Source organism: Mastigoproctus giganteus, chromosome 13 (assembly GCF_048544385.1).
Source record: "Mastigoproctus giganteus isolate SK-2022 chromosome 13, ASM4854438v1, whole genome shotgun sequence".
In the NCBI taxonomy this organism is placed as follows: Eukaryota; Metazoa; Arthropoda; class Arachnida; order Uropygi; family Thelyphonidae; genus Mastigoproctus; species Mastigoproctus giganteus.
The window spans coordinates 89,855,026-89,878,813 of NC_143587.1; the positions used below are offsets into that span (position 1 = coordinate 89,855,026).

Here is a 23,788-nt window from a genome sequence, read left to right on the forward strand (position 1 = left end):
ATTCAAGCTGTCAGCAACCTGAGTAGGATCATCAGCAGTTAATTCATTCCTATCTAGTGGACCACTGTGTTTTTTTTTGCATCCGCATCCTTTGCCATGGACCTTCTCTAACTTAACTACCTTGCCTAACCTCCTATGTAACTTGGTTGCAGACTAGTTTATATCTATCAAAGGAGTGTGTATCACTTGATAATTTATATGCACCATGCATTTTTCTTCTCTGCTACAGGTCTCATCAGTTCCTTTGACATCGATTTAGGTCTAATCTCTTGACTGGTATAAAAACCTAATAGCTTCTATAATTACTTCCCTGAATGAGTCACATTTAGAATTTGCTGTTGATAACATCATCAGCTGGTCTCACTGCAGTCACTTTTACAAAAGCAAAAGCCCTTCACTTGCACTTAATGGCAGTTACATCTTTATATAAGTTCCATATCAATATGCTGTGATTAATGCCACCTAGTGATTTTTTATTTGGAGATTCCTAATGAATAAAGAGTTGCTGCTGATAATCAAATCAGGAGTACTGCTTTCTCTCATTGCCTCTAAAACATGCTGCTGTCGAAAACAGTTATCCAACAAATCAACAAATTCTTGATTCATTGTTAGTGATAAACCCACATGTTCCAATCATTAGCTGGAAAGTTAAAATTCCCCATTATAAGACATTTTGATTTATTGGCCTACTCTATTTCTCAGTTCATTATACTCATCACAGTCATTAGTACTATAACACACTCCTACTCTTATTTCTGTTTTCCCAGTGTTTATGTCACACCAAACTGATTTAACATTGCACTGGACACCCATGTCAAATGGAAGCACAGCCTTCGATTTCTTAACTAAGATTCTTAACTAAGACCATAACTCCTCTTCCTCCTCTTGTGCTGCCAGTCCTCTGTAAACATTGTACTCTCTGTATGAAAATTCTGTATCCTTATGCCTGAGTGACACCATGTCTTTCAGGCATAAGGATACATAAGGATAGTTGCATATGGCTTTAGAGTGAAGTTACCATTTCAAGACAGTCGGCTAAAATGAGCTACTATGATATACCAGAGGAAAGTGGTGGGTATCTGGATCAGTAAGTTACATAAAGATTTGATGTATACCAGAGGTGTAAAGAAACAAGTTCCAGGAGTTTAAGTGAATGTTTGGAATTAGTGCATTGGACACGGGTATCCAGAACAGTGATGGCCAAAGCTACCCGGATATCGGATGAATATAGACAAAGGCAAGTGAACAAATATAATAGATTAAGAGAAGAACCCAGAGGGGAAAGTAATGTAATCACTGGAGGCAAGTTCATTCATAACCTGAGTGATAAGGAATTAACAAACGAACAGATACAATTATTAAATTTAGGCCCCCATTTCAGTTTAATCCTTCACAGGCTCCCCATAGCAGATATTGCAATGGGTATAGAGAGAGCTGTGGCCAATTTGCCTGAGGTCACAGCTAATGAGATCTATGCACATTAGGTTCAGCACGCAAAGCCTCTTCCAATTTAACAGTTACACAAAGAAAAGCATTAAGAGAATTAAAACAAGATGATAATATTGTAATACTATGCGTGGACAAGGGTAGATCTACGGTAGCGCTGAACAAAGACGACTATCAGGAAAAGGCCTTTAGTTTACTGAATGATAGATCTACGTATAAGATCATTCATAGGAATCCCCTGAGTGGACTACAACAACGAGTTAATAAGTTGGTCTCCAGAGTTGGCTTAAGGCAGGAAAAATATCTGAGGAAGTTTCCTGGAGGTTGCATGCATCGGGCTGCCACTTACCTAGATTTTATGGTCTGCATAAAGTGCACAAGGCTGGGGTACCCCTCAGACCTATTGTGTCGTTTATAGGCAGTCCGACGCATGCACTATCCAGATTTCTGGCGGAACTTGTATCCCCCGTATTGGGGCACTCGGATCATACTATTAAAAATAGCGGGGAATTTGTACAGTTTGTCCGTGCTCAAGAGGTAGAAGAGGGGGAGATTATGGCATCCTTTGATGTCATTTCTTTGTTCACATGTATACCTGTCGAACATGGTTTGGATTGTATACGGAATGCTTTGAGTAGAGATGGTACTTTGAAAGATAGGACAGCCCTAAGTGGTGAAGATATTTGTGAAGTGTTGGCTTATGTTTAAGTAGTACCACTATGTTATTCCAAAAGGTTATGTACCAGCAGGTTCACGGAGTGGCCATGGGTTCACCTATTAGTGCAATTATAGCCAACTTAGCAATGGAAGAATTTGAAGATAGGATGTTGGGGAGTTCTAGTCCTCCCCCATTACATGCATGGAAGAGATATGTTGATGACACGTTCACGGTGATACAAAGAGGACACAAAATGAGTGGTTGAATAGTGGTTCGCCTTATATTCGGTTTACTTCGGAGGTTGAGCGGGGGGGGGGGACCATTCCGTTCCTAGACGTGTGCGTATACAGAGAAGGCCGACACTTGAAAACTAAGGTTTACAGAAAACCTATGTGTCGAGGCCAATACACACACTTCAAAACAGCTCAGGCCAGTTGCCACAAAAGTAGTGTGGTTAAAGCCTTATTAGAAAGGATGGGGGTCCCACTGCTCCTCATCAGGAGAGAGAGAGAGAGAGAGAGGCGAAGAGATTAAACGTGTTACAGCGGACTTAATAATGTGCGGTTACCCCCAGAGCATTATTGAGAGGTGTTTAAGAGGTATGAACAACAGTCACAGGGATGCTTTTACACCTGTTTGCACTTGTGTAAGATACGCTGTGTGCAGCTGCCAGGTCGGAGGCTGCACACAGTAGTGTCTGCAACTAAAGATCCTATTGAGGGTAATGACACTAGTGGGGTCATATATGAAATCGAGTGTCCTGATTGTGGGGGAGTGTTACGTGGGGGGAAATGAAACGCAGGCTGTGCGATCGCCTGGGGGAACACAATAGAGCCCTTAAGACTGCAAATTACGGAAGTTCAGCTGTAGCGGAACATGCCTGGGAAACCGGGCATGGCATTACTGCTAAAGAAGCTGTGATCGTGGATAAGGCACATGGCTTTTGGAACCAGAAATGGCTGGAGAGTTTAAGAATATGTTCATCCGAGTGCTATAATCTTAAGAGGGATAAGGGCTGTCACATTCATTCACTCTTTGAAGCCCTTATCCTATGAAGAGATGAATGGTTTGGAGTGGCCCGTCCATTTTCCGGTTCCAATACACGAGAAGTGAACCGTGCACAGACTCCATAGTTCATGTCGCAGACCTGCTGAGATGTGTGGTACATATAGAAGGTCATCCTGCAACCACTATAGCTGATGAAGGTGGCCACTGCTGCCAAAAGCTCCTGTACTAGTGGTTTTAAACAACTTTTATCGCGTTTAATTTTATATTATTTTATTGAATTTTATGCTTGTTATACAACATTTATTTTATTTTGTTTTAATATTTAAACATATAGTTATACAATCAGCACAAATATATTTTATTTTATTTTATCATAATAAAGACATTTTGCAGATTCGAGTCAGTGTTATTTAGTAGCATTACAGATGAATTACAAAGTTCCTGACTCCAGAGGCCTTTTCAATGAGACACCATGTCTCTTATACTCTACAACGTCTGCATTTGTAATGACTTTACCAGCACATCAAATTTGCTTAATATGCTCCCTACATTAGTGTACATGCAAATATACAGTGGTACCTTGGATTGCAAGTAACTTGGTCTGCGAGTGTTTTGCAAGGCAAGCAAAAATTTTTAATAAATTTTAACTTGATAAACGAGCGAGGTCTTGCAATACGAGTACAGTCAGTCCTCGTATAACACGTGCTTACACTACACGAATTCGATCATACACGATTTATAAATAGGGGAACGATGTCCTATATAACAAGAACCGAATTCGCTTATGAACGATTCGCCTTTGTGTTTACAAGAAATAGCAGTCGAATGCAGAATCACACCAACTGAATGCAACACGATAGGAATGAAGAGAAGATTCTGAAAATGCATTTACGTTTTTTATATCAGCGAAGGGGAAACACGTTTCACCATAATAACGTAAAAACTGACACAATTCCAGCTATCAGTATAATCGCAAATGCAATTAGATCGAGTTTACTACCAGTTTATAAGATTCCACTAGCAGAAATGCAACTGGAAATTGCTTTTATTGTTTTATGGTAGTAACCCCTAGAAATGTGCTTTAGTAAAATGTGAGGTGTTAATAATGTATCTCTACCTTTACGGTGTTGTTTATTCAGTTGCTACACACACGCAGCTTTGTTTATGTGTATCAAGTGTGCCTCCTCATTTAGTAATTGTGCTTTATTCCCTAAAAATTGTCTGCTGAGCATCACGTGATCACATGCTGATCGGGTAATTGTGCCGCATGCTCGATCTCAGTCGGCATACCTCATTCGTATACAGTCAACACTGTAGTGAACATTCATGCTAGCATTGTGACCACGTGTATGTGCGTAAAGCATTTTTTTTATTTTGTGTTCAAATGTAGTGACTGTTCTTTATTAACATTTTGCAGATTCGAGCCAGTGTTATTTAGTAGCATTACAGATGAATTACAAAGTTCCTGACTCCAGAGGCCTTTTCAATGAGACACCATGTCTCTTATACCCCACAATGTCTGCATTTGTAATGACTTTACCAGCACATCAAATTTGCTTAATATGCTCCCTACATTAGTGTACATGCAAATATACAGTGGTACCTTGGATTGCAAGTAACTTGGTCTGCGAGTGTTTTGCAAGACGAGCAAAAATTTTTAATAAATTTTAACTTGATAAACGAGTGAGGTCTTGCAATACGAGTACACTACGAAAATGGCCCCAATGAAAAAAAGGGTTGAAAAGGAAGGCGGTAAGAAGAAGGAGATGATTACGGTAGAAATTAAGAAGGAAATCATCGGGAAGCACGAACAAGGTATGAAAGTGGCCGCCATCGCTAGATTTTATAAGAAGTCTATGTCAACGATTTGCACAATATTAAAGAAGAAAGAAGAACTAAGGGGACTAGATGTAGCAAAAGGAGTCACGAGAATATCAAAGCAACGGCCACGTATTCTGGAAGATGTAGAAAAGTTGCGTTTGGTGTGGATAAACGAGAAGCAACTAGCAGGTGATACTGTGACCGAGAACTTGATCTGTGAGAATGGAAAGGCCTTGTACACCGACCTCATAAGTAAACTGCCAGTTACATCTACAGAAAACGAAGAAGGCTTCAAGGTAAGCAGGGGATGGTTTGATAACTTTAAGAGGAGAAGTGGCATCCATAGTGTTGTGAGGCACGGAGAGGCTGCGAGTTCAGATACTAAGGCAGCTGAAGCGTTCGTTGCCAAGTTCCAGAAGCTCATGCTTTCCGAGTGTTACTTGCTGCAGCAAGTTTTTAACTGCGATGAGACGGGGCTTTTTTGGAAAAAGATGCCAAAGAGGACCTACATTACAGCAGAAGAGAATGCAATGCTCGGTCACAAGCCCATGAAAGACCATCTCACCCTCTTGCTGTGTGCTAATGCAAGCGGTGATTTCAAAGTCAAGCTCCAGCTCGTGTATCATTCTGAGAATCCACGAGCCTTCAAGAAATGCAAAGTGCAGAAGAGCCAATTAAACGTTATGTGGAGGTTCAACAGCAAGACTTGGGTCACTCGTATCTTGTTCATTGAGTGGATCAACGAGGTTTTCGGTCCTGCAGTGAAGAAATACCTTTTAGAAAAAAAACTGCCACTCAAAGTCTTGCTGGTTATGGATAATGCTCCTGCTCATCCTCCAGGCCTTGAGGACAACTTACTGGAAGAATTCGAGTTCATTAAGGTCAAATTCCTTCCTCCCAACACTACTCCATTACTCCAGCCCATGGATCAGCAGGTCATTTCGAACTTTAAAAAGCTTTACATCAAGGCACTATTTCAGCAATGCTTCGAGGTGACCGAAGGAACTAACCTTACCCTCCGAGAGTTTCGGAAAAATCATTTCCACCTCGTAAACTGTCTCAAGATCATCGATAAAGCCTGGGATGGGGTCACCAAGAGAACCCTCAATTCTGCTTGGAGAAAACTGTAGTCTGATTGCGTTGAGGGGTTTGCTCATGAACAGGAGCTGCCAGTTGTCGATGAAATTGTGTCCTTGGGGATGACCATGGGACTGGAGGTGAATAAGGATGACATTCGAGAGCTGGTGGAGGAACATGGCCAGGAGTTTACAACCGTCGAACTGATGGATCTGCATCGCGAGCAACAGCAAGAGGTTATGGAGGAGATCTCGTCTGAGGAGGAGGAGAAAAAAAATGGAGACATCCCTCTCTTCAAATGAGATTAGGGAGGTGTGTAAAATGTGGGAATCAGTGCAAAATTTTGTAGAAAAGAACCACCCGAATATGGCTGTGGCAGTGCGAGCGATGAATCTGTTTAACGACAATGCAATGTCATATTTCCGTGAAATCCTTAAAAGGAGGCAAAAGCAAGTGTCATTGGATAGGTTCCTTGTTAAAGTCGCACAAAAAGAAAAAGTCAACAGATAGCAGTGCTTCCGTTAGTGACAGTGAAAGTCGTCCTACCCAATAATTAATAAATTCATTGCTTTATGTATATTAAATTTAAATATTAAAAATATAAAAGGTATGTATGTATTTTGTATTAATCATTTTTACAGTATATGAATATTTTTGAGTTTTGAAACAAATCATCTGGGTTTACATTATTTCTTATGGGGAAATTCGCTTTGATATACGAGTAGTTTGGATTACGAGAGCGTTTCTGGAACGAATTATGCTCGCAAACCAAGGTACCACTGTATATGCATTTGTCTTAACTCTTAGTTACACAAACACAGACTATCTATTTACTTGTTCTCTGAGGACCCCTAGCAGGCCTTGAAATTCCTGAAATCTTTGCCTGTAGCTGCAGTTAGTTCTGACACACCCAACACTACTTCAATAGCATCCACAAATATTACTGCACTCCCTTCTATTAGTGTATCCCATCCTTGTAAAAACAGTCTCTCCTGTTAACAAGATACACTATGTTGAGAAAAATTCTACTCCATGAGCCTGGCACACTCTCTCCAGGGCTGAACTGATTGATAAGGCCCTCATCATGTACTCCCTCCTATCATATCTGGGAAGAATTGAAGGCACTTTCAAATTTAATCCTAACTTGCAACTTTTTTTCCCCAACATTGCCCTGTATTTGTTAAGTAAGATGTCAGATCTCTTCTCTTAATATCATTAGTGCCAACAAGTACAACAATATCACCTTCCACATCCTTAAAATATGAATGTGCTCTGCCATCATCTACCTTTACCATTTGCAGACAAAGCTCTCATCATGTTTTCTCTCTACTATGTCTGGGCAGAATTGCACTCTTTCAATTTCAATCCTAACTTTTTCTGGACTTATTATGGAGTTAAGGAATTAATTAATATGCACTTATTAATTAATTCCTCAGATTTACTACTCTTAATATCATTAATGCCAATGTGCCTTTTATGCCCTTAAAAGATGGCATCTGCTCAACATCACCAACTTTAACCACTGGCAGATATATCCTGATACTATTCCACCTATTTTTTTTTGCACAATATATTTCCAGTTTCCCTAATGATAGAGTCAACAATAATAACTACCTCCTGTAGGACCAGTGCATTTTGCCTAGTGCATTGCTACTGTGTTGCCTAATTCCTTCTCTGGCATTGAGAAGGCCAGCTGAGAGCTCAATGTCCCTCCCCCTCCATTTTTTTAATACCTTCAAGGGCATCAAATCTGCTCTTAAAGTTCTCATAAATGCACAGCAGAATGCTGTGCATGCCGTGTAAAAATAAACGCACAGCTTAATTTCATCAAACTCTTTGCATCAACATCTCCTTTGACTGTATCATTTATTCATGAATTCCTTAAAAATCCTATAGTTAAACACATTCCAAAACTACCAATGTATTCACATAATTTAACAATATTTAACTGGCACTGAGAACCTACTGACTTTGTGGGGACAACTATTATTTACAGAGATTGTGGCAGAGATTAAGTGATGGCTCTCTAAGTTTCCAATTAATATTTAAAACTGCTGTATTTTAAGTGGAATGTGTCAATTATTTAATATCTTGTACATTTTTAGAAACAGATTTGAATAACACAAAAATTTATTTCGTATATTTATAGGCAATGAATATACAAATGTATTTATAATATTTTTTAATTCAGTGATAAAAAAGGGAAATAAAATAAAGGATGGGGAAAATCAAATAGCAAGCTTTAAATATTATTCCTCTGTTTTCATATCTGCTATGCTATCCAGTGCACCTAAATTTTACACATTAAAATGCAAAATATTAAGAAATATAAGGTAATATATCATCCAAGGTAGTCTGACTATACTTTTCAGGAAAGCCACCAAGTACATGCTTATTATATTTTTCTAAACTTTCAATCAAAAATGTTCTGCTAATTGTGACTTTTGCATGTACATTTCCTTGTAAGAAACGATATACGTAAAAGTTTTTTTATAATATTTACAAAAGAAACAAGAAAATTCTTATGTTTTACATTCCTTACCATAGCAAAACCAACATCTGCTTTTTTTAGTGCAGGCCCATCATTTGTACCATCTCCAGTAACAGCCACAACTTCCCTGTTTGAATGAAGTTTGCTATCAATAATTCCTTTCACTAATGTATATTTGTCCTGTGGTGATGAACGAGCTAATACCCTTAACCGTGGCCATACTTTATCAAGCTGATGCTGCTGAAACTGGAAGTAAGTTTAAATGAGTAAATTCTTAATATAACTCTTCAGGTAACAGACAATAAATATATATTCTAATTTATGAATAACACAAATTAAAAAAGAACAGCAAGCAGAGAATGAGAAGATATATATTTCTCTTTTTTTTTTACCCAACCCATTTGAATCTATCACATTCAACCACTTGCAACACAAATTTTCTATATTAATACTTTTTTTAAATATATTCATACAGCTGTCAACTTTTGATGTTCAGAAAACTAGTTTTTGAAAAAACAGAAAGAAAACTGGAGACTTTTTCAGAAAAAGCAGGAGTATTTTTTTAAACTTCACACAGCACCAGAAATTAAAAATTTAACCAACAAAATACACATTTTATATTAAAATAAAAACACAGGATTATTTACCAGTACAATATGCTTTCAAACATTAGTATACCTAACAATTTTCTGCCTGTGAATGTTTGTTTGGATTGTCTGTTAGACATCAACTGATTATGATAGCTTAAAGAAGACTCTACAGTTCTTCATATATTTCGAGTTGTAGTTTTATTTATAATGATCACAATTCTAGTCACTAGTTAGGGTTCAATCTGAGTGTCTGCAATTCTGCAAAGACACGATGGGATGAGGTACATGAGGAGAGCCTGATCAATCAGTTTGGACTTGGAGAGATTGCGCAAAACTCATGGGGTAGAATTTTTTCTCAGTGTGGTCTGTGCTTATTGACAGGAGAGACTGTTTCTACAGGGATCATCATCAGCCATTTTCAATCCACTGCAGGATGAAGGCCTCTCCAGCAACTTTCCAGTTCCTTCTGTTTTGAGCACTGGCCATCCATTTACTACCCATAAACTCATGAATTTCATCTATCCATCTCCGCCTTTGTCTTCCAGGTTTTCTTCTAGCTCCTCTTGGATATCATTCTGTTATTATCTTAGTCCATCTGTCATCATGACTTCGAGCTATGTGTCCTGCCCAAGACCATTTTAGTTCTTTAGTTTTGATAAGAATGTCCTTTACTTGAGTTTGCTGCCTAATCCATGTGTTTCTCTTCTTATCTAACAGTCTGATTCCCAATATAATTCGTTCCATTCTTCGCTGTGTAGTTCTCAGCTTCTCTTCCATTCTTTTGGTGAGTGCCCAAGTTTCACTTCCATAAGTCATGGTGGGGAGTATACATTGGTTCATTATTTTACGTTTCAGACAAACTGGGATATTGCTCCTCAGTATGTGACTATATTTCCTGAATGCTGTCCATACGAAATTTATTCTTCTCTTGACTTCCAGCCATTTATCATTATTACAGCTAATATCTTGTTCCAGATAAGTATATGACTTCACCTTTTCAATTACTGCTCCTTCAATCATTATTTCCCTTTCTGTGGCATACTTGTTCATCATTACTTTTGTTTTAGCCATATTCATCTTTAGTCCAAAATCCTTACTAACTCTGCATAACTGATTAAGATTTTCCTCTAATTCTTTGGGATTGTGGCTTATGACCACAATGTCATCTGCAAATCGTAAATGGTTTAGGTACTCTCCGTTCACATTGACTCCTTTCTGCGACCAGTCTAATCTTCTGAAAGCTTCCTCAAGGGCAGCAGTAAACAGCTTCGGAGATATTGTGTCTCCTTGTTGAACTCCTTTCTCGATTTTAAATTTCCTACTGTCTATGTCTAGTCTAATAAAGGAGGTAGCACTCTCATATATTTTCTTCAAAATCATAATATATGGAGTATCTATGCCTTGTCTTTCCAGTGCCCGAAACATTGCCTTATGCTGTATGGAGTCAAATGCCTTTTCATAATCCACAAATGCCAGGCATAATGGTGTTTTATATTCATTTGCTTTCAGGGATAGGATATAAAATAGAAAGGTCAGAAAATTGATAGATTGGGGTTGGGGTGGGGGGGAATACACAGACTAATAAATTAACAACAGCAACAGGGTAATGAAATTGATTCTTCACTGCTTCTAATGGAATAGGCAGCAATCTGGAAAGCAAGGTACTAGGGATTGCAAGGCTTGCTGTGGATATTATGTAACAAGGAAATACATGGGCTGGTTAGGATAACTAAGAGCAAGAACAGGTGCATGTATAATTGCATGTACACCAATTCTAGGAACATAGTACACAATTTGATGAATCTGAAGCGCTGGTTAAGTCAAATGCAGACATTGTGGGATATCAGAGATGAGATGTCCCTCAGATATAAGGGATGAATAAATTGAATATTGGAAGTACAATGCAAACAAAAAGCACAAATAAGACGGGAGGATTATGCTCTTAATTAAAATGCACATAAAATCTAAAGTAGTGCATGAAATTGACGTGGGTGGCCAGCGCAATGTTGAATAAGTTTGGTGTCCTAAAACGGAGGTCAGGTGAACTATTGAGATAAGTGGCAGAAAAGAAAAATGCATGGAATACATATAAATTATCAAGTGATACAGAAGGCTATGGCAAATATAAACTAGTCTGCAATCAAGTCACAAAGGAGGTCAGGCAAGGCATGACACATTACAATAAATCTCTGGCAAAGAATGCCAAGAAAAGCAGCAAAGACTTCTTTACTTGTATTAACAGTGGATGGAAAGGTTTGAATCATATTGGTCCACTTGACATTGATGGTTTAACAGCTGAAAATCCTGCTCAGGTCGATGACAGGCAGAATAGTAATTTTGCATATACATTCACACACACATGAGAAATACTTTAGGGAAGGGATGTCAGAAGTTAATCAAACTCTAATAGGGAGCTAAATGATTTTAGGATAACTGAAAGGAAAGTGGAAGAGAAATCGTTGAAGTTAAACATAAAAAAAAAAAAGGAACCTTGGGTGGATGGGATCTATCCAATTATATTAAGGAAGGTGGCAAAGGAGGAAAGCAAACCCATACTCATAATTATGATATCATCTTTGGATTCTGGGAAGGCACATGTGGACTGGAGATATGGAAATGTATCCCCAATTCACAATGCAGAATCAAAGGGTAATGTGAGTAATTACAGTACTATTAGCATAACTTCTGTTCCAGAAGTTAAATTACATAATGGAGTTACTGGTTAAAAAGGTAGGCAGAACCATCTAAACAGGAGTACAATTATACCAGTCATAGCATGGGTTTGTTAAGGGAGAGATCTTGTCTGACCAATCTAATCACATTATGATGCAGTGACAGAGAAACTGGAAACAAAAATAATTTTTATATCATATACTTGGATTCCAGCAAAGCTTTTGATGTTGTTACATATTAGCATTAGTAGAGGCATACGATGCAAGAAAGCAAGCTTATGTAGCATCAGCCAGAAAAAAAAAAAAAAGCTCCCAATTCATCCCTCCATTGGTTCCAAATACCTGTCCAGCTCAGCCTTAAATTTATTTAGGCTATCAACTTCCACAACAAAAGATGGAAGTCTGTTCTGCCAATCAACTACCCGCTGGCTAAAGGCAAACTTCCGAACACCTATCCTACTGTCTTTCCTCAATTTGAATTTATGCCCTCTCAGGTGATTATTCTGAGCAAGAGGAAGAATCCCATCAGCACTGAGCATGCTCAAACCATTCAAGGCTTTAAACACATCAATCAGATCACCTCGCAGGTGCCTAGTCTCCAGACAATGTAATCTGCAAAACTTAAGCCTTTATTCGTAAGAGCAACCCTTTGTTCCATTCACTAATATTGTTGCTCTTCTCTGTACTCATTCCAACAGCTCTACATCCTTCTTAAAATGAGGCCTCCAGACCTATATACAGTATTCAAGGTATGGCCTGACCATTGCCTTATACAAGGGGATAATTACCTCCTTATCCCTGCTAGAAAAATTCCTATATATCATTGACAAGACACCATGAGCTACTCTTGCAGACTGTCTGCACTGCTCAGAAAACTTCATATCTCCCTGCACAGTTTCTCCCGGGTCCTTTTCATTCTCTACCACTGTCAGTGTAGTACCACAGAATTGATACGTTACTCTGGGGTTACCGCTTCGCATATGCAGTACTTTACATTTGTCAATGTTAAACTTCATTTGCCACCTCTCAGCCCATCTGCTCAACTTTTCTAGATCCTGTTGCAGCAGCGTACCATCATTAGTGTCCTTAAAAACCCTGCCAACCTTAGTATCATCTGCAAACTTGGGCCTAAAGCCTGATATACCATCATCGATATCATTTATAAATACAGAAAACAACAATGGACCCAACACTGAACCCTGAGGGACTCCACTAATAACATTAGTTCAGGAAGAGCAGTGTCCATTGATTACCACTCTCTATCTTCTCCCACTCAACCATCTCTTTATCCATAGCAGCAGTCTGCCTCCAATTTGTGCAGAAGTCTTCTATGTGCGACACTATCAAAAGACTTTCTAAGATCCAAATATATGATATCAAAGTTATTCCCTATATCCAGTTCCTTTGTGACCACATCATAGTATTCAATCAAATTGGTCAGACAAGACTTCCCCTTAACAAAACCATGCTGTGTCAGAGCTATAACTGAAGTCTTGCTAGATGATCCTGCAGTGCTTCTTTAACCAGTGCCTCCATTAATTTCCCTGGAACAGAAGTTAAACTAACAGGTCTATAATCAGCCCTTTGATCTTCCTTTGTGAATTGAGGTCACATTTGCATATCTCCAGTCCATGGGTACCTCCCCCTGAGTCCAAGAAAGCTCTCATAATTATGGCTATGGGTTTGCTTACTTCCTTTGCTGCCTCCTTTAATATAACTGGATAGATCCCATCCACCCCGGGTGCGTTTCTTATGTTTATTTTCAACAATTTCTCCTCCACTTTCCTCTCAGATATTACAAAATCATCTAGCTCACTGCCAGAGTTTAATTCACCTCTGGCATTCCCCTTCCTGAATAACTCCTCACGTGTAAATGTAGATGCAAAATATTCATTTAGTTTGTTAGCTACCTGAGCAGGATCATTAACAGTTGAACTATCGATATCCAGTGGACCAATATGATTCATCTCTTTCCTTCTAGAGTTTACATAAGTAAAGACTTCTGTACAAAATGGAGCAGTGTGGCATCATGAGAAAGTTAATGTTATGGATAAAGAGATGGTTCAGTAGTGGGAAACACAGAGAATGGTTACCAATGGGCACTGCTCTTTGTGGACTAATGTTATTAGTGGAATTCTCCAGGGTTCAGTGCTGGGCCGCCCACTGGTGTTTTCAATATTTATCAATGATATTGATGAAGGTATATCAGGCTTAATGTCTAAGTTTGCAGATGATACAAATGTTGGCAGGGTGGTTAACAATAGAAATCAGGGTGAGCTACTGCAATAAGATCTAGGAAAATTAGGCAGATGGTGTGAGAAATGGTAATTGAAATTTAACAGTGACAAATGCAAGATACCACATGTGGGTAGCCATAATTCCAAAGTAATGTATCAACTTTGTGATACTACACTGAGGGTAGTGGAAAATGAAAGGGACCTGGGAGTAATTGTGCAGTCAGATAAATTTCTCTGAACAGTGAAGACAAGCAATCAGGATAGCTCATGGGGTTTTGTCAATGGTATAAAGGAATTTGGCTAACAGGGATAAGGATATGATCATCCCATTGTATATGGCAATGGTAAGGCTACATGTTGAGTATTGCATACAGGGCTGGAGGCTCAATTCAGGAAGGCTGAAGAGCTGCTGGAATGGGTACGGAGAAAGGCAACGATATTGCTGAGGGAAAGAAAGGGTAGCTCTTATCAAGAAAGGATTCAGTTCTGCAAATTGTAGTATCTGAGACTAGGTACCTGTGAGGTTATAGGATTTAGGTGTTTAAGGCTTTGAACTGCTTCAGCAAACTGAATGCTGATGGGATTCTTCCTCTTGCTTAGACTATGTATATGAGGGGGCATATATTCAAATTGAGGAAGGATGGTTGCTGAATAGATAAGTGGAAATTTGCCTTCAGGGTGGTTGTTTGTGGAACACGCTTCCATCCGTTGTTTTGGATGTGGATAATGTGAATAAATTCGAGGAAGAACTAATCAAACTGTTGGAGAGGAAGGAGTGGTGAAATGGAAAAATTTTTTAAATTTTTAATTTATTGGCCGACTCTGTATAAGCTTGCTTTCTTGCATTATTTGGCTCTATTAATACTAATACTGAGAGCATTTCCAAACTGCTACAAAAGATCGAATTTCAGTTTTTTTGTCACCTGCTTGATTCTCTGAAACTCAACACTGTTAAAAGGAATTATTAAAATGCCAGCATGAGTTGTGATAACTTGTTATATTTCATGCTCTCTTGTGAACTGATCTAAAAAACATATATTTCTTAACTTTCAGTGATATTGAAATTGGAATTTTTTTTTTTTTTTTTCGCTAATTGATTTGTTCCAATTTCATATAAAAACTTAACTTGTTTCCAAATAACAGAATGATGAATTGGTTCTCCAAATAAAATTATATTTAATTTAAAGTTTAACAATATTTAAGTTAAAGGTAACCCCATTTGGGCAACTCAATTTATGAACTCTGTTTGTAGCTGTAGCTAACAGACTTGACTAACATAAGGAAACATGCCTGGTCTTAACAATTAATGACAGAAATTCATCTCACCACTAAACTAAATATGCAGTTTATCAAATTATTATTAATATTGGCAAACAATGAATGGAAGCAAGCTTATAAAAAAACAAGCCACCTCATCTGATCATCCCTTGTAATAATATGCCTTAATTCTTCCTTAAATTTATTAAAATTACCCACATCCACAACACCAAATGGTGTTAGTTCCAACAATCAATTACTTTCTGGCAGAAGGCAAATTTTCATACATCTGTCCTGCAGCCACTGTTTTTCAATTTAAGTTTATGCTCAATTATGTGAGTTGTCCCAGAAAGAGAAAGGATAACATCAGTTTCTCAATCCATTTAAAGGCTTAAACACTTCAAAAAGGTCTCTTTACAGATGTCATTAACAATTTGAAGTAATGAAGTCCTTCATGGTAATCATTCTCTATTATGCCTTTCAGTATTCTGGTTTCTCTTCTCTGTACAGTCAGTCCTCGTATAGCACAATAGTTGTATTCCTAGAAACCTTCGTGCAATATAAACAACAGGCCCTATGGAAAAAATAGGGTTAGGTGCTAACCACCCAAGATTGAACACACATTTTTAACCAAAACATTACCAAACATAAATTCTCGTAATAAAATATGTAAGTATTTTATTACGACTATTACGTAATAAAATATTGCTAATGCTTTTGCTTCTATCGTAAGCAAACTTGTTTTTTGTTTGATTTTCTATCCAAACAGATGACAGCCGTTCCATCTCTTCCAATTCTTTGTGTCTTAGTCCAATGGATTTTAATTACACTTTGAGTTGTTCCTGCTATGAAAGTTGTTTTTATTTTCTCTGCATTCTTTGTAATTCTCAGCGTTGCCTCATTTAGGCCTGTAGCACATGCAATATCACATGGTCTTTCATTTCGCTCCAAGCGTTTCACAATTTCATATTTTTACTCTATTGACAGAAGCGGACTGGCCATAAGCCTTACCAGGGAAACCGCGGTGAGTTGGAGGCCGGAGTAATTTTGACCATGAAAATATGAGGCTGATTTACCCGGGTAAGAATTTTTGACCCAGTCTGTCTCTATTTATCAATATTGCTTTTCTTTTTCTCTCTGAATCTGTAGTGTCTTCACCAGGACACTTCCTTTTCACACCTTTTAAGTATTTTACTCATTTTTAGGGAATAAAGCACAATTACAAAATGAGGAGGCACACTTGATACACATAAACAAAGCTGTGCGCGTGTAGCAACTGAATAAACAACACCATAAAGGCAGAGACAACTCTATTAACACCTCACTAGCTCACATTTTGCTAAAACACATTTCTGGGGGTTACTACCATAAAACAATAAAAACAATTTTCAGTTGCATTCCTGCTAGTAGAATCTGTTATAAACTGGTAGTAAACTCAATCTAATTGTATTTGCGATAATACCGATAGCTGGAATTGTGTGGATATTTACGTTATAATGGTGAAATGTGTTTCCCCTTCACGGATACGAAAAAACATAAATACATTTTCAGAATCTTCTCTTCATTCCTATCGTGTTGCATTCAGTTGGGGTGATTCCACGTCCGACTGCTATTTCTTGTAAACACAAAGGTGAATCATGCATAAGCGAATTCGGTTCGTGTTATATACGACATCGTTCCCCTATTTATAAATCATGTATGATAAACACGTGTTATACAAGGACTGACTACTTCTAAAAAGAGATCCACATCCTTCTTATAATGAGGCTTCCGGATCTGTATGCAGAACTCAAAGATGCAGCCTAATCATTGCCTTATGCTTCCTCTTTCCTTGCTAGAAAAATTCTTGCATGTCATTTACAAATCCCCATGAGCTATCCTAGTAAACTGTTTGCCCTGCTTAGAGAGTTTGAAGTCAACCAGCCAGTGGGTGCTTGACTTGGAACAAACTTCCATGTGGTGTTGAGGAGGTGGCCAATTTGAATAAATTCATGGAAGAACTAAACAAATTATTGGAGGGGGTAGACAAGTGATGTGGGAGGGTTTTTTTTATTTATATTCTTATCTTTGCTGATGCTTTATAAGCTTACTTCCTTGCATCATATTATGCCATTAATAATAATAATAAAGTTTATAAATTATGCAATAAAGGCTGAAAAAAAAAAAAAAAAAGCTTTAGAAAATGTATACTCACTTCCCCACCGCTGTCTCGTATCCTTCGGTTGAACTCTTTTCCTTCCAATACCAGGAAATCCTCTCCAGGTCTGATGATGCCACACTTTAAAGCAATGGAACGAGCAGTATTAACATTATCACCTGTTACCATTCGAACAGTAATCCCAGCTCTCTGACACTTTCTAATGGCATCTGGGACCTAAAAAAAAAAAAAGGAAATAGTTCAAATAGCTTAAAAGGAATTCAATTCAAAATAATCAAAATAATTAAATGACTAACCAATACGAATTTGTATTTCCTGTTATATTTCATTTTATATTCATGGAGAGCAATATATTAGATAAGGAAATAAAATCCTTTTAAAGGAGAGAGGAGAGAAAAAAAAAAAAAAAGAAACTTAAGAAAAATATGAACTCACATTCCCAGCTCTGTTTTATATCCTTTGGTTAAATGGTTAAACTCTTTTTCTTCCAGTACTAGGAAGTTGTCCCCAGGTCTGATGATATCCCACTTTAGAGCAATGGCACAAGAAGTATTAACATAGAGTAACACATTTCTAGATTGCACATTGGTGGAGTTACACAGATTAATGCATTATTTGAAGAAGTATATATATATGTATACAATCCAAAAAGCAGAATTCTCAATAAGACACTAACCCCATTTTTTTTTTTTTTTTTTTTTTTTATATATCTCAAGTTAGCCAACAGCCTGATGATTTAACAGCATGGCTAAACCAAATGTCATTCAGAATGAATTTTTAATAAAACTTTTCCCATGCAACTGTAATTCTGAACTCCAAACACTGATCATTCGTGTATTAAGAATTTGCAGATAAAGGAACCACTAGGTGGCAGTGATCACAGTGTACTGATGTGGAATTTACTTAAAGATTTAATTACCATCGGGTAAAGGAAAGGGTTTTTTCCTCTGTAAAGGTGAGTACAATGGTCTCAGAAAGGTTTTAAATTCTGTACAGTGGGACTAGAGATGTGCAAATGTACCCCCAATTCAAAAAAGGGGGGATCAAAGGGTGACATGAGTAATTACATGAGCCTATGGCAGATATAAGCTAGTCTGTAATCAGGTCACAAAGGTGGTTAGGCAGGCGAAGGCAGATTACGAGAAATCCCTGGCAAAAGATGCTAAGAAAAACAGCAAGAATTTCTAAATGGAAGGGGATGAATCTGATTGGTCCACTTGACATCGATGGTTCGACTGTTGATGATCCTGCTCAGATAGCAAACAAACTGAATGAGTATTTTGCATCTACATTCACACATGAGGAATTATTAAGGTTTGAAAATGGCAGAAGGTTATCAAATTGTAGCAGGGTACTTAATGATTTTGTAATAACTGAGAGCAAAATGGAGGAGAAATTGTTGAAGTTAAACATAAGAAAGGCACCTGGGGTGGATGGGATCTATCCTGTTATATTAAAGGAGACAGCAAAGCAACTAAGCAAATCCTTAGCCATAATTATGAGAGCATCACTGGACTCAGGGGAGGTTCCCACGGACTGGAGATGTGCAAATGTATCACCAATTCACAAAGGGGGATCGAAGGGTGACATGAATAATTACAGACCAGTTAGTTTTAACTTCTATTCTGGGTAAAATAATGGAGTCACTGGTTAAAGATGCATTGCAGGATCATCTAGACAAGACTGCAGCAAGGTGGTAGATGACTTTCATCAACCGGTGAAATACCACCACTTTGCTTATTGGAGGCTTGAAGTGGTGAAACCCACGTTTAGTCTCTAGAGCAAAGTTTCCGGAAACTCCCCCCTCCCATACTTCTCCTTCAACCCATGCACGGTACTAAGTACTATAGGTTTTGATACCTTTTGTGTTTGGGGTTTTCATAAAAAAAAATAATAATTCAGACACAGCATGGGTTTGTTAAGGGAAAGTCTTGTCTGACAAAATTGATAGGATATTATGATGTGGTTACAAAGGAACTGGATGCAAAAAATAATTTTCATATCATATATTTGGATTTCAGGAAAGCTTTTGACACTGCTGCGCATGAAAGACTATTGTACAAATTGGAGCAGAATGGTATTAAGGGTAAGTTGCTATTAAGGGAGAAGACAGAGGGTGGTAATCAATGGGTGTTGTTCTTCGTGGACTAATGTTATTAGTGGAGTCCCACAGGGTTCGGTGTTGGGTCCACTGTTGTTTTGTATATTTATCAACGGTATTGATGAAGGTATATCAGGCTTAATGTCGAAGTTTGCAGATGATACAAAGGTTGGCAGGGTTGTTAATGACAGTAATGGCAGTGTGCTACTGCAACAGGATCTAGATAATTTGGGCAGATGGGCTAAGAAGTGGCAACTTAAGTTTAACCTTGACAAATGCAAAGTACTGCATACGGGTAGAAGTAACCCCAGAGAAACGTACCAACTGTGTGGTACTACACTTAAGGTTTTTTTTTTTTTTTAAAAAGACCTGGGAGTAATTGTGCAGTCAGATATGAAGTTTTCTGAGCAATGCAGACAGGCTGCCAGGGCAGGCCATGGGGTTTTGTCAATGATATATAGGAATTTTGCTAGCAGGGAGAAGGAGGTGATTGTCCTTCTGTATAAGGCAATGGTCAGGCCACGCCTTGAGTACTGCATACAGGTCTGGAGGCCTCATTTTAGGAAGGATGTAGATTTACTTGAGTATGTACAGAGAAGGGCAACGAAGGGATCCTCTTACCAAGAGAGGCTTAGGTTCTGCAAATTGCAGTGGCTGGAGACTAGGCACCTGCACCGTGATCTGATTGAGGTGTATAAGGCTTTGAATGGGTTGAGCACGCTGAATTCTGATGGGATCCTTCCACTTGTTCAGATTACGAACCTAAGGGGGCATAAATTCAAATTAAGAAAGGACAGATGTAGAATAGATGTGCGGAAATTTGCCTTTAGCGGGTGGTTAATTGCTGGAACAAACTTCCATCTGGCATTGTGGAAGTTGATAAGTTGAATAAATTTAAGGAGGAACTGGACAGGCATTTGGAGGGAATGGTGTGATTTTTTTTTTTTTTAGGCTGATGCTGCTTAAGCTCATACACTTGCTTTCTTGCATCACATGCCACTATTACTACTACTACTACTCATATGTTATGCCATGGAAAGCAACTTGATAACACTTGAACAAAAAGTAGAAATCAAAAAGTGGCTTTGGAGTTGCAGGGTTATGCATATCCAATGATTACTTGGGGGGGGGGCACTGTGGGTCTATTGGTGCACTGGAAACTATGGCCACAATATACTCATATCAGGCTTTATAGAGTACATTTGTTTCTTATGGAACAAATATCAAATAACATGGTATATACCGATTTACTTTAAAAAAATGTAAATAGCTTTGCAATGTACCATGCACTCTTTAATAGTTTGTTTAGTCTAGTATTAAATGATAAACTGAGTTGGGTTTGGCTTTTATTGCCTCATTCTAGTGATGTAGAATGTTTTTCAGTCATGTAAACATTGTAATATCAAAGTTATTGCAAAAGAATGAAAATGAAAACTTTTAAATCAGTTTTAGCATCAAATATGGGTTGTGATTACATGGAAAATGTTGCTACAATTATGAACTGCCTACAAATCTTTTGCAGAAAATCAACATACTAGATGTGCATGAAAATGGTGTTAAAGCAGATACTGCTGAAGAACAAATTAACAGTGATGATGTTGATTTCATTCTTGAAGGTGTCACATAATTGGTATGCAATATTTTAAAGTAAAATTAAGCTGTTTTAGATACAATTTTATTTTCTACTCACAAATATCAAACAATTTATAAATGCATTCTATATTAATATTTCAATTATTTATGTTTTAGATCATCTAGTGTGATTTACAAATCTCAAACAGCAATACTGCAGGCAGAATTACTATCAATAAAAAATTTATATATTTTGTAAATTAATAATGACAGAATGACAGTTTTTTGTTTTATTCAGATGCAGAAACTTCCTTAAATTATGTAGCCAGAAGAGAAAATTAATCATGTGTACTGTGTTGCACATGTGTAACATGTAATATAAAAATTGTGCTGTTCTCTGTGCAACAGAGAAAGTTCAGTTGCTTTTGGTATGCTGAATTAAAGTTTATCATTACTGTACAAAGGAAATTCTGGCAGGAATATGGACAGAATCCATCTGGCCATCATAGTATAGTGAAATAGTATAGACAATTGTCAGAAACAGGTTCAGTGCTCAGGAAGAAAGGAAGTAGCAACAAAGAAATAGATGGAGATCAAGGTGAAGCGGTCCAGGAAGCTTCCCAATGTAGCCCCTGCAAATCCATTCAACAGGTCCGTTGCAAACTGCATATTGTACCATCTTGTATATAAACAATATTGTGCACAAAAGACTGTGGCTCAGAGCTTACAAGATTCAGTTGGTACAGAGGATATAAGCAAGTGAAAAACCTAAATAGACCAATCGGTCAGGAAATGTTATCACACATCAATGATAATAATGCATTTCTCCATTTCATTGCCTTGTGAAGCCATCTTTCACATTTCTACTCCGGTGAACTAATGCACTGTCAAATCTGAAGAACTGAAAACCCACATGTGGTTGGGGAACATGAGCAATGACAGCCAGAAAGTGAACATGTGTTGTGCCGTGACTTTAAAGAGAGTCAGCACCCTCCTGGGGCACTGGCCCTCTTTAAAAATTACAGCTGTGAATTACAGGCTCCAAAAAAGCAATAAGTGTTTGCCATTTTATTTACCTAATTGTTATTTTATATTGTACTTTATAAGTAGTCTTATAGTTCTAGTTATGCTGATTATTTTTATTTTTGATAAGAGTTTTTGTAGATTACTACTTAATATACGTAAAACCGTTGTTTCATTCGAATCTTGCAGCCATTGTTTTTGTATAGAGTGGTAGGGAATTCAAATTTTTAATTGTGGTAACTAGGTAGCTCTAACATAAAATTATATAGCGTAATATGCATCACTGCATTTAGGATTCTATTAGATAGTGATCATATTAATTCTATTAGATACTGATCTTATTAATTTAAAACATCATGATCCAGACTAGAGCAGAAAAGCAACAGGCACAAAGTGGCAGGAGTGCTGTGACTTTAAAGTGAACATGTGTTGTGTCGTGACTTTAAAGAGAGTCAGTGCTGGTGGGGGAAGCAATTCTCCAACACAGCACAGCCTAAAATAATGTGCAATTGTGAAATGTTTGTCGAACTCTCTGGAACAGAACATGATCTAGACAAGGAGGATGTCTTTGTGTGCCAGGTGCAGAGTGTCTAGAAATTAAGCATCAACTCAGCATTCTAATGGGTGTCTATGAGTGCTTGAGGGAATAATAATGAAGAAATTAATATGAGGGTCCCCGTCAAGCTCTCAACTGCCCAATTCAACGCCAGAGTTCACTCCTGGGCATCAGGCAACACAGCGGCAATCTCCAAGGCAGAATGTGCTGGTCCCACAGGAGTTAGTTATTGTTGGTGACTCTATTGTCAGGGAGACGGGGAATATATTGTGTAAAAAGAATAGATGGAATTGGACCAAGGTATGTCTGCCAGGGACAAAAGTTGATGATGTAAGCATATATCATCTTTTAAGGGCCAAAAGGTGATATTGTTGGCACCAATGACATTAAGAGTAGGAGACCTGCAGATTTACTTAACAAGTACAGGTCAATGTTGCAAAAAAGTCATGCGTTAGGGTTAAATATGAAAGTGTCTGCAATTCTGCCCAGACACGATAGGAGGGAGTACATGATGAGAGCCTTGTCAATCAATTCGGCCTTGGAGGGAATGTGCAAGGCTCACGGGGTAGAATTTTTTTCAGCATGGTCTGTGCTTGTTACCAGGAGAGACTGCTTCTACAAGGATGGGGTACACTATGGAATGGGTGCAAGAATATTTGCTGATGCTATCAAAGCATTGTTACGTGGGTCAGAAAACTGCTAGCTTGGGGGAGGATACACAGATTAAAAGGTTAAAAGTAGCTGCAGGTGAAGGTGATTCTTGCACTACTTCTATTAGAATAAGCAGCAGTCGGGAGCGAGGGGTGTTGGGGGTTTGTGGGACTGATGGCAGTCATTGTGACACAGGTGAGTATACAGGATGTGTTAGGGTAACTAGAAATAAGAATATGTGCATGTATACTTGCATATATACCAATGCCATAAGTATAGTAAATAAATTTGATGAATTTGAAGTGTTGGTCAAGGCATCAAAGGCGGATATTGTTGGGATATCAGAGACGTGGTGTCACACAGATATTAGGAAAGTAGAATTGGAATTTGGGGAGTACAAAGTGTACAGAAAGGACAGACAGGATAGGAAGGGAGAATGTGTTATGCTGATAATTAAGAAAACATAAAAT

The 23,788-nt window shown here is 38.0% G+C and overlaps 1 protein-coding gene across 9 annotated transcripts in view; it reads right to left on the bottom strand.

Annotated features, from left to right (window-relative positions):
* PMCA (plasma membrane calcium-transporting ATPase 3) overlaps window positions 1-23,788 on the bottom strand; it is a 1,183,542-nt gene that overhangs the window by 500,664 nt on the left and 659,090 nt on the right. For all 9 annotated transcript variants that reach the window (XM_090387939.1, XM_090387938.1, XM_090387937.1 and 6 more), the window contains 2 exons: window positions 17,452-17,631; window positions 8,553-8,747 (listed from right to left, as the gene is read on the bottom strand). In XM_090387939.1, the coding sequence (XP_090244065.1) occupies window positions 8,553-8,747; window positions 17,452-17,631 (375 nt within the window). The remainder of the gene's footprint in view (window positions 1-8,552; window positions 8,748-17,451; window positions 17,632-23,788) is intronic.